This window comes from Callospermophilus lateralis, chromosome 14 (assembly GCF_048772815.1).
Source record: "Callospermophilus lateralis isolate mCalLat2 chromosome 14, mCalLat2.hap1, whole genome shotgun sequence".
NCBI classification, from domain to species: Eukaryota; Metazoa; Chordata; class Mammalia; order Rodentia; family Sciuridae; genus Callospermophilus; species Callospermophilus lateralis.
Genome location: NC_135318.1, coordinates 100,700,525 through 100,712,597, shown reverse-complemented (window position 1 = coordinate 100,712,597; position 12,073 = coordinate 100,700,525). Strand labels below are relative to the sequence as shown.

The window sequence follows — 12,073 nt, the reverse complement described above, 5'->3', positions numbered from 1 at the left end:
TCATAACCACCTATTTTCTGTAATTTTTACTCCCCGTAATGTACACACACACACACACACACACACACACACACACAGGCACGGGCTTTCATACTTTGTTTATAAAATAAATGTTATTACATCCCATAATATTCCCTTTCATGTGTTAATTTTTAAGTGTGCTCTTTTTTATTTCATGAATTCTTGCTATTGTAGTGGTGCATTTGTTTATTTTATTTTAGTAAAAGAAGAACTTTTCATTTTATCTGTACTCATCCAATGGTAAAATTAAGGAAATATATTTTGAGATTCTATCCCATGTACTGGATGGAGATTTTCTACATAGTAACACCTTATAAAACAGGAAGTACAGTTTTACAGATGAAAAAACTGGATTCAAAGCAATTGAGGGGGTGAGGTGGGAAGGTAGACCTCCTATAGGACGACAGGAGAAGGGTGTCAGGAGGGGAGGAGGGGAAGAGACCATCATGCCATTTTGCAAGGAGACATCAGGTCTGGAGGACATCCTGTTACTTGCTGCCCCTGACAGCTCCAACTGCAAAGGCTCCTTAACACCTGTTACTGTTCCTAGCAGCTTCAACCATAATATCTCTTTCTTAGCGATTCCTATCCTTAGCAAAAGCTAATCAACAAATCTACCCTTTTCTGTAGCTCTCTCTCTTCTCCAAAAGACATCCCAAAACACAAGATTGGACCCATCCTCTTAATTGTGTAAATAAGGTATTAAGATTGTGCACTTCTGATTGGCTTATTAAACCCAGAGCCTAAAGAGCTTGATAGGTCCAAGCTGGCATTCCTCATTAAAATAGTTCCCACCAATCACCTGTGCTCGGCCATCAGGTATGCCTTTAAAACTCCCTAGACAACAGACACTCCTTGGTATCCTCCTCTTGGGACCCCTCCCTCTTCAAGAGCTACGCTCTTTCTTTCTTTCTTTCTTTCTTTTTTTTTTCTATTACTCTGATAAATCCTTTTACTTTGCTCTCACCCTTGTGTCCCTGGATTTCATTCTTCAAATTCGTGAGACAAAGAACCCACCTGACATCCACACTCCGAGTTACACAATTAGGTGCTTTGCCCTAGTTTCAAAATTGAGACAATTCAGGAATTTATAATTCATGTCTCTTTCATCAGATGGGATTCCTTTCAAGAAATAATTCAGAAATAGAATAAAATTATAGCTTTTGCAGGTAAATGGATAGAGTTGGAGAAAATCCTGCTAAGTGGAGTAAGCCAATCCCCAAACCCCAAAGGCCGAATGTTCTCTCTGATAAGTGGATGCTGATCCATAATGGTGGGGAGGGGCGTGGGAAGAATGGAGGAACTTTGGATTGTGGAAATGGAGGGGAAGTGGGGAGGGGGCATAGGGTAGGTCATGGTGGAATGAGATGGACATCATTACCCTGGGTACATGTATGATTGCACAAATGGTGTGATTCTACATCATGTACAATCAGAGAAATGAAGAGCTGTGCTCCATTTGTGTACAATGAAACAAAATGCATTTTGCTGTCATGTATAACTGATTAGAAAAAAAATTTTAAATTTTAATATAAAAAATACATCTGGAAAGGTGAACACCATCGAATTAGCAATGGATGTGTCCGTGCATGGGGTTATGGACATTTTCACTATTGTTATTATTTTATAATTTATCTATAATGATTATGCACTGTGTTGATATCATAAAATAATTTAATATTAAAGTAATAATTTTTTTAAAAAAAAGAATGAATGAATTCTGGAAGATTTCCCCTAGCGCCTCACCCCCCACACCAAAAGCTATTTTCCATTTACTCACAAAAAAAAATTATCTGATAAAGAAAGGGGGAAATATGACTCTTTAAATGATTGTTAGTTTTTTCCTAAAAATTTGCTAAAAAACATTAACTGGTTAAAGCACAAAAAATGATGGAAAGCTCTCTGAATTATATTGGTGAGAAATTCAGGATAGGCAAACTTACCAGATATCTGCTTCCTAATTTTTTATAAGTTTCTGCATTGTTGATTTTTATTGAGGGATTTATTGAAACATCACTCAGAAGTATGTTACATCTGTTTTTATTTAGACCACTAAACATCCTTTCACACTTGGGGCTGTGGTCTGGGCAGGGCTCCAGATCTCAGCGTTGCAAAATAATTCAATGTGTCCTTTGTCCTTATTTTTAGTACCTCTTAGGGTCCACTGCCACATCTTGTTTATAAATCCTTTCTAATAGGACTCAAGAGAACCAAGTTAGTTCATAGAATAGCTACTAAAAAAAGCCTCCATTTCCTAAGGTCCTACTTTGTGCTAGGCACTGTGCCTCTTGTAATCCATTTAATCTTTCAATCCTTATGCAACTCTATGAATTAGGAATTATAACCATTTTATAGGCAAAGAAACAGGGTTCAAATATTATCTAAGGCTCATACCAGGTAGATGGAGGTAGCATTTCCAGTGGAGTCCGAGACTCTAGGTCCACCTGGCACCTTCCATTTCCCCCCAGGTACTGACAGAACCACCTGCTCATTGGAAGTGCAGGGAAGTTTAAGTGCTGACCAGATGTGAGTGAGCTCTAATCCTCAGAGTTTATAAGCTTCAGCACATGCATTTTGGACACCTAGCTAGCCCATTTTGTCCAACTCCTGTGTCAAAGAATATAAATAGAGACCTTGTGTAAAATGTTAAAAGTTCATACAAATGTTGCCATTATCAATTTTTGGATAAGCAAAAGTTTAATAATAAGACTCATAATTTAATCTACTTTAGAAGTAAGCAAACTGAGTACAAATGAGGCTACAGAATGCAGCAGAGGTCAGGGCTCAATGTATGGCCAGCGACCTCTGAACTCCATCCCCCTTCTCGCGGCCCACCACCCCCAGAAGGTCTCTCTGAAGAAGGTGTGCTCACTCTACATCAGGCCTGGGAGTATGCAGGTATGCTGTGGAAAGGGCAGGCAGAGAAACAGATTTTCAATAATATTCAGTACAAAGTTTAACAATTTTATTGGAAAACAAGTACAGTCTATTGATCAATGATGCACACTGTACATAAACTCGGTGTTTTAAGATATAAAAATACTTGGCATCTGCTGCAGAATTATACAAACAATTTACAAAAAATAAAACCCTTCATTAACCAGCACAAACATAATTTATCAAAAATGTCATTAAAAATGGCTCAATACCTTGGCTTTCATTGCAAGTAAAATTAACAAGAAAGGGGAGGGAAAATATGGATTCTGCTAAATCAGTTTTAACCACTGGTAATTAAATATTTTGTTGCATTTACAAACTTTTCTTCAGCACTTAGACTGACTTAAAAGCATACCACTGAAAAGTGCAGTGAGATTTAACTAATGGGGAAAGCATGAAAAGAAGACCTTTAAAAAGTGTTTGATGGAGAAGACAGCAATCCAAGGGCAGGTCACAGGGATCAGGAATGTGGCTTCATCCTCTGGGATCCTCCCGGGAGAGTTGGGGACTGACACTGTGCGTCCCTGTCTGAGATTCTTGTTCCTGTCTAAATTCTACATACTAAGCTACTTGTAATTCTTGGCTGTCTTCACCCTCACCCTCTGCTTTATGGCCAATTTGTCCCCACCCTCACCTCTTAGCTAATTCTAAGTTTCAGAACTGGCTTGCTTTCTTGGCACGATATATGCTAGATAAAAATCATCAGCAGAACTTCTAAAGTATCTAGCAGACCTTGGGAGTCATGACACCTCTCTACCTCATGAGACATCCTGCTCTCTGTGTGCAGCCAAAGAAAAGGAGCCCAATTCTTTTAAAACATCAGTTCCCAAGCAGTACTATTATTCAATGCTATGGATCAGAGAATACAGGTAGAAAAGGAAGAGTCAAAATATTAAACTCTGGTTTTGTCTAGCTCTGACTGCTTCAGGGGAAAAAAATATCTTTCCAAATAAGTGTTTGTCTTCACCCATAATAATTAGGTAGTCAAAGAATATGAAAAAAAGAAGACCTGCCCTTGTTCATTCAACTTTGAAAACCATGTGTGTGTCACGTGAACTTGGCTTTGTGATTTTCCAGAGTTGCTCTAATTATCGTAAGAACTGTGAGCAAATTTTGAAAAATTTTTTTCTGTACCAAAAAAACCCCCCATTCTTTGCTTTCATTTTTTAATTGGCTGAGAAATGCTGACCTTTAAGGAAAGAACATATGGAAATAAAAATATTGTGCATAAAAACCTAAACATAATTTTTATAAATTCCAACACTGAAAATTATCAAATTTGTTTGTGATATAAAAATACTCCTGGACTCAGTAGTCTCCTATAAAGCAATCCGTGATGGGTGAACAGTTAATGACTTGAAATCAAGCATTTGAACATTGGACTAGAAGCCGGGAAAATACAGGTTCAAGTTCCAGATCCAATAGAATTAAGAGAGTAATTTTAAAAAGAGTCATTTTCTCTCTACATAAAATTAGAATAATTGCAAAAATTAGGTATAATTACCCAAAAACATTTTTTTTAAAAAAAATAAAGCACTATACAAATGTATTTCACATGTGCAAATTGCTTATGGAAGGTAGCAAGGGACAGAGAGAGACATATGGTCTCTCCTCAGCACAGATTCTGGCAAAGGGAGCCACTTTGTAAGGGGACCAGCAACTGGCAGCACTAGCTAACTGACTGGAGGGACAGACAGAGTTGTAAGGGTGGCAGTGTCTAAGGGGAAGGCTCCCAGGAACCAGAGTGCTGAAGTCAACTCTGACTTTGGAGAGCTGGTCAGCTGGAGAAAACGCAAGAAGGACTTCCAGTGAGGGGAGGAGAAAATTCAGCAAACATGGAGGCGCCTGAGCAGGTGCAGAGGCCCAGGAGGCTAACCTGGGACTCACATCACAGGACGGTGAGGGGACGGCTTTGAAAACAGGCTGGGAGACTCGGGGTGGGTGACAAGCACAGCTGTCTTTCCAAAGAAGCAATGAGCCAAGTAAAGTGAAGAGGAATGTGGAAGTTCAGGTCAGTCATTGCAGGGAGGAAAGTGTAAAGAGTGGTGGAAGAGGTGGGTCAATTTCTGCTTCTGTTGCTTTTACAAGTCTTTGTCTTCTAAAGAAAGCTAAGGGGATTTCACAGCCTCGGAATCCTGGAGAACCCCCTTCTTCATTTTAATGATACCTCTCAAGGTCTATAAAATGCAATCTGGTCTTTGGAAAGTGACAACTCATTGTGGATGTGTATGGAAAATGCAAGCCGTGGAAAGTTCTCCAAGAAGACTTCTACCTTCCTCTGTGAGGTGTCAGGCACACTTCATCTGCAGTGCTGCCCAGAAGAGACTCTCCGGGGCCAGTGATCCTGCAGCGTCCCCAGAGATGGCCAAAGCCCCACCATCAGTCTGTGGATGACTTAATAAAATTGTCTATAGATGGTGAACATTCCTTTCATGTTTTTTTTTTCTTTTTTCTTCTTCCAACTCACTGTCTCAGTGCCTTTTTCTCAGAAGTTCAACATTCAGAGAGGGCCTTTATAAAGGCTTTCCCAAGCCCTGTAACCTGAGTTGCCCTGGCCTGCCACTGTCACCAAGTCCTGCTCCCTTAACTGTGTGATTCCAGGTGACCTCAGAGATTAGGTCAGCAGGAGGCTCAACACCCTAAGACTGCAGGCACCCAAAAGATTCTTGGCCAAGCTTCTCCATGCTACCCCAGAGGCAGGTGAACCTCCCTTTGATGCCTCTCCTTAGAGTCTGACTCATGGGCCATGGACAATAACCGGTGTTTGGATGAAGGAGATCGCCGCTGGGCTGGCATATGGTACCGGACCTGTTTCCAGAACCTGGTCTTTAGAGACTGAGGTCCCTCTCTGAAGTCCCCTGACCAGCAGATAGCCCCATGTTTCTGCTTAATGAATTTAATGGATTCTGGCATTGTCTCATAGTCTTGGATTTTTTCCAGCTCAAGCAGGACCACTTTAATCCCCTCCTGGATGAGAGCATTATATATCACTATTTGCTCTTCAGATGAACAGCCCAGCCAGCTGAAGTCTGACATGTCTGTCACCAAAATGATGATCAGTCTTCTGCTTTTCTTGATGTTTTCATTAGTGACCTCAATAGCATCTAAAAAACATGAAGCACAGTACAGACAGTCAAATTACTATTTATAATCATTTTTCTCTGGAACCAAAACCTTACAAGTTTCTTCCCACTCCGTCCCTATAGCTCCTAAAGTTTTTTTTCTTGCCTTATTTAAGATTAGAAGTCTTTCCCATTTTATATACTCACTTATAAACTGGCCTACAAAACTTGAATATTCACTTAGAACTCAGAAAACTTTAAGTCAAAATTTTAAAAGTTTCTTGTTAAATCATTTGATCTACACCACTCCTATATTATTATATCCGTTGTAAAATTAACTACTAGGTCTAATTAATCAATGTGTTTTCCAAAACAATAAAAATCAATTGATTATTGGTCTAATAAACTCTGGGAGAAGTGAATACATTTAATAAATGTGAAAATCACCATCATACATGTCTGAAGAGATTCTTAAAATTGTAATATATGTACACCTGTGTTGAGACCTCTAGAAAGATAGGTCCCAGATTTAGCAACTAGTTTCACAACAGTCAACCTTTTATTCTTTTGCATTATATACATACCTTCTCCAACATAATCATCCCTTCCATAAATAAACAGTTTATATCCCAACTGTTTTTCCAAGACCTCAGGCAACACTTTAAACACAAAAATATCTGAGTTCGAGTTGGACCCTTCCCCAAAGGTCTTTGGATAGAGGATATATGCATCGTAGATCTTTCCATCTGAGGCTAAAGGAAAAATGAAGAAATGTAGTGCATTTAGAACTAATACTTTTTTAAGTATTCATCTCTTTGGAGTTTCCTATTCATTGTGCTTTACTACAAAACTGTTCTTATATTGCATTTATTGGCCAATTTTTGTACATTTGGTATAGAAATATTCATAGCTCCTTGTTTTTATATTATTCCCCGAATGTCTCATCCCAGAATTCTATCTATTCTTAATTATATATATATATATTATTGTAATATTTTATATGTTATATATATTATTGTAGTATTTTTTGCAAGTCTCTCTGATTTGTGAAAATCTAGTCATTTCTTTCTTTGTTTTCGAAGTGAATTTTGAAGTGATGTATGTCCTACACAGCATAAAGCACATCACTGACTGAATTTATTGACAGATGCTCTAAATACCTACTTGTCCCATCATATAAATGCTAAAGGAATAACTAAAGTAATAAGGCATTCAGCCTAGTCAGTTGTGAAACAAGAATTACCCATAAGAATAACTACTATTCTTGTACATGCTACCACATATCATTTTGAACCTTCAGTAAAATTCCTGTTAGTCATCTTCTACCTCTCCTAACTATGCCCTCTTAAATGAGAAAATACTTCAAAGAATGCAAAAATCATACCTTTGGGGGGAAGAAAATCAGAGCAGGAATCCCTGTACCAAAGCACAATATCAACCTTGAAGATTTTATAGATGAAAACAGAGCATGTAATTATAATTGTTAATGTAACAAATATTCCAATCAAGAGCTTCTGGAAATCAGGCACTACAGTAGAAAAGAGGAGGGGGGAAAGTATTAGAACCAAAAAGAATTAAAAATTTGGGCATAAAAAATCAAACATTTTCATTGTAGCAAAAGCATATTTCGGATTGTCTTTATATTTGGATAGTATTAACTCATTCATTGTTATCGCTAAAAATGAATACTATGCAAAGAAATGTGACATGGAAACTACCTAACACTAAGGTTCATTCTATTAAGTTTCCAGGTAAATAGCATAATATACAATGACAGAAAAAAAGATAGAATAGAGTACTTTATAGCTTTATAAAGAGCATCATTCAACAGCCTATAAAAGGTCCCTGAAATACAAGAGTCAGCTTTGGAAAAGCCAAAAGCTGGGAGGGGGAAAAAAAGGAGATTTATGGAATCTTTTCACATTTCTACATTCTCCTGGCCTTGTTCTAATTACTCATCCAATGATTACAGAAGAGGAGAGATGGGGAGAACACTGAAGAATCAAAATTTAAAAACTAAAAGAAGAAAGTGCCTTCATTGTGGGAACCCAGAAAAGAGAATCTCAAAGTTATAAGAAAATCCTCTAAAAGAGTATCTGAAAGTTATATTATTTTACTTTTCCAAGTTAGATCTTTGATCCATCTGGGATTGATTTTGGTACAAAGTAGAAATCAAGATACAGCATTTTCCAGGTTAAGGTCCCAACTGACCCAGTGGATAGTTCACATTGATAGTCCTCCTTAAGGTAACTTCATACAAGATCATGATGTCTGTTGTATAAATACTCCAGATCTGTCATTTGTATTTAAGACCATCTTCATTATTCTTTTTTTAAATAATTAAATCTAAAACATAACTCTGCATATAGCAAATTTTTTTTTATTTGTGGATGGACACAATACCTTTATTTTATTTATTTATTTTATGTGGTGCTGATGATTGAACTCAGTGCCTCACACATGCTAAGGCAAGTGCTCTATCACTGAGCCACAACTCCAGCCCCCATCTTTATTATTCTTGGTCACTTACACTTTCATATGACTTTTAGACTAAATCCATCTGTCACCATAACACAAACACTAACTTAACTTATGCAAATACTGCTGAAATTTTGATTGGAATGATGTTTAATCTATAAATTCATTTTGGGAGAAATAACATCATTATAACATTGAGTCTTTCAACCTATGAACATTGTATATCCCTACATCTATCTGATCCCTGATAAATCTCAAAGATATGTTTTTAAATTGTTTCACAGAGGACTTGAATAGTTTTTGCTATGTTTATTCTTAAGTATTTGATTTTTTTTTTGAAACAACTGTAAAGGTTATCTTTTAAATTTGGTTTACCTTTGTATGTTGTTTGTATTTAGACATACACTGAAATCATATTAAACTCATCTGCTTTGGCAGAGAACTGGATTAAGGGCAGGCATCAGATGAGAAAAGTTTCTTATAAGAACAGATAGCTCAGCTGAGAAATAAAGAGGAAGAAGTTGCTCAGCTGAAGAGAAGATGAAGACAGTTCCAGGCAGGGGAAAACAGCATTGGAAACTCAAGGACTTAGATTTTTATGAGAACAGAAGCAACAAAAGATTGCATTTCAAATAAATAAGTCTGTTGTTTACCTGGAAGGGTTAATCGTATGTATGCTGAATATATATTAGATTTACTGTTGACCAAACAGGTAAATGGATATAGATAAAATTGACTTTTGACTTTTGAAATATTAAGCGTTATAATGTGTATAGTTTTTCTATTGGCTGAAGGACTGTTCACCCTGTTCAAGAGAGAGGATAAATAAAATTGTGTAAATAAATTGTATCAACCACACATAAGGATGCATGTCTGGTTTATTTCTTTATTTGTAACATAAACTGCAGCTGAAATAATCACCAACCACTGACTCAGCAGACTGCTGGCAATATCCGTGTGAGACTCAGTAACAAAGACATCAAGTTAAAATTACCAGCTTCCAAAAGGAAAAATATAAGCTAAGCATTTTGGTATCCATGGGGCACAGAGAAGCATAAAACAAGAATAGTTTGTTCATTAAACAACACTCATCTGGGGCAGGTGATAAAGTGCTTTGAAGACAATGATAATGGAAGGGATAATGGGAAGCCAATAGAGACTTGGAAGTAGAGTGTCTGCTTCTTGACTCCACTTAATTAGTCTTTTCTAAACTACTAAAAAAAATAGGAAGAGTAACTCAGGATACTTGCTTCTTTGGAATGTTGCAACATGTATAACTGACTTTAAGAGAAAGGCTTCTAAGTTGTCCAGCGTTTACATCATAATGACATGTATTTTTTTACCTTAAATGTACAAATCATACAAATCTGTTTAGCTTACTTATCGAAACTCAAAATGGGCAGCAAAGGATTAAGAACAATCAACTTCCAACTAGTCTTCAATATTAGATTAAACTGTCAAGGTTATATATAAAAATACGACACAGACTTTAACATAGCATCGATTGACACACTCACAATTCAAAGTCTTCGAACAAGATTGGATCATCAGGTGAAATTGGTGACCCATTCCACTTCCAGTAGACAAGGTCAGTGAGGTGGCCAGTGACATTACAGACCAATTGGACTTGGGATCCTGAAAAGCAATATATTATTAATCATAAGATGAAGTGGGTTTTGATCTACTTTAGCAAATGGCTATGGAACAAAAATTTTAAATGCTAGAAAAGGACAGAGGAAAATTGCCTTAAACTTACCACCCAGAGATACCCACGATTAATAACTCTGTGTGTCTCATTCCTTATCTTCTCTGTGCACATAAGTAATTTTTATAAATGAGACTTTATTGTCCATTATTTTGTAATTATTGTGGACTGGGAATTTCAGGCTCCATGATTAGTCCTCCAAAATAGACTATTTTGTGGCTGCTTAGTATTTAATACTATAAATAGCCTCTAATAATTTCCTATTGCTCAACATAATTTGTTTCTAACTTTTCATTAATATGATTATTATTCCAGAGAATATCCTTGTTTATATATCAGTGTTTGTACATATCCTGAAATGTTACCCTGAATAAAAATAAGGAAGTAAAATTGAATTAAAGGGCCAGACTTCCTCTCTCAAGGGAGTCTGCACCAATTTGCTTGCTCTCCCCAAACTCCCGGATAACATGTGGTCTTGCTAGGTCATTACCAATGGAGAGAAGGAGGAAAATAAATGCACTTAAGTTAAATTTTCATTTGCATTTGGTTTTTCTTTCCTTCCCACCCCCACCCCCACCTTTCTTCTCTTTTGTGGTGCTGAGGATCAAACCCAAGACCCTAACATGTTAAGCAAGTGCTCTACCACTGAGCAACATACACCCCCAGCCCACCTGCATTTCTTGAACTCATGGTGAATTAACATTTTTCATAAGCTTAGTATTTCGTGGATTCTTTTAAGAACTGTTCCTTATATATACCAACCATTTTTAAATTATTACTATTTTTACTAGTATATTAAAATTTTATGTAATAGGGAGATTCATTATACTGTATCTGTATATGCACATAATTTGATCCATCTCATTCCCTATGAAGACCCCATCCCCATTATAAATTCCTTCCCTTCCTCTCCCCATGGTCCACTTGTACTACCAACCATTGTTTTTTTTTTTTTTTTTTTTTTTTTTTTTTTTTTTTTTTTTTAAAGAGAGAGGGAGAGAGGGAGAGAGAGAGAAAGAGAATTTTTTAATATTTTATTTTTTAGTTTTCGGCAAACACAACATCCCTGTTTGTATGTGGTGCTGAGGATCGAACCCGGGCCGAATGCATGCCAGGCGAGCGCACTACCGCTTGAGCCACATCCCCAGCCCCAACCATTGTTTAATCTCATGTTCATATTACTGATGTGCAGGTTCTCTGTATTCATTGAGGATTTTTAACTTTTTATAATACACACAAAATGTTTTAAGTAGTTTTCTAAGTTGGTTGCTTCCACATTATTATTGCTTATGGGAATTCTTTATTTTTATTTGGTCATTTGGTCAAAATAGTTTAAAAAAATTTTTTTTATCTGGTTTCACTATAGTTTTTCTAAAAGTCCTCTCTAGCCAGGCTTGATAGCACACACCTGTAATCTCAGCAACTGGGGAAGCTAAGACAGGAGGATCACAAATTTAAGGCCAGATTGGGTAACTTAGCAAGACCCCATCTCAAAATAAAAAATAAAAAGGACTGGGGATGTAGCTCAGTGGTAGAGCACTTCTGGGTTTAATCTCCAGTGCCTGAATAAATAAATATTTTTAAATAAGAAGGTGCTTTCTATCAACAAATCAGGAAAATATCCATGTACATTTTTTTAGGTGCATAAGATTCCCTTGTTATTGTTTTATTTTTATTCTTTGATCTATCTTGAATACAATTTCCTATAGCTTGAGGGAGAGTTTTCACTTAATGTTTTTATCCAAATACTGGTCATCATTCCAGAAAGACCCATGATTGATAACAATTTTCCTCCTCACTATTTCACAAGGCTGCCTTTATCATAAAATAAATTCTCATTTAGTTTGAACTTTCTCAATTAATCTGAATG

At 36.7% G+C, this 12,073-nt stretch overlaps 1 protein-coding gene across 5 annotated transcripts in view; it reads right to left on the bottom strand.

The window, feature by feature from the left end:
• Window positions 1-2,964: 2,964 nt before the first annotated feature.
• Window positions 2,965-12,073, bottom strand: part of Il1r1 (interleukin 1 receptor type 1) — a 73,430-nt gene continuing 64,321 nt past the window's right edge. For all 5 annotated transcript variants that reach the window (XM_076833369.2, XM_076833368.2, XM_076833371.2 and 2 more), the window contains 5 exons: window positions 10,016-10,133; window positions 9,152-9,303; window positions 7,405-7,548; window positions 6,605-6,772; window positions 2,965-6,062 (listed from right to left, as the gene is read on the bottom strand). In XM_076833369.2, the coding sequence (XP_076689484.2) occupies window positions 5,644-6,062; window positions 6,605-6,772; window positions 7,405-7,548; window positions 9,152-9,303; window positions 10,016-10,133 (1,001 nt within the window). In that variant the 3' untranslated portion in view covers window positions 2,965-5,643. The remainder of the gene's footprint in view (window positions 6,063-6,604; window positions 6,773-7,404; window positions 7,549-9,151; window positions 9,304-10,015; window positions 10,134-12,073) is intronic.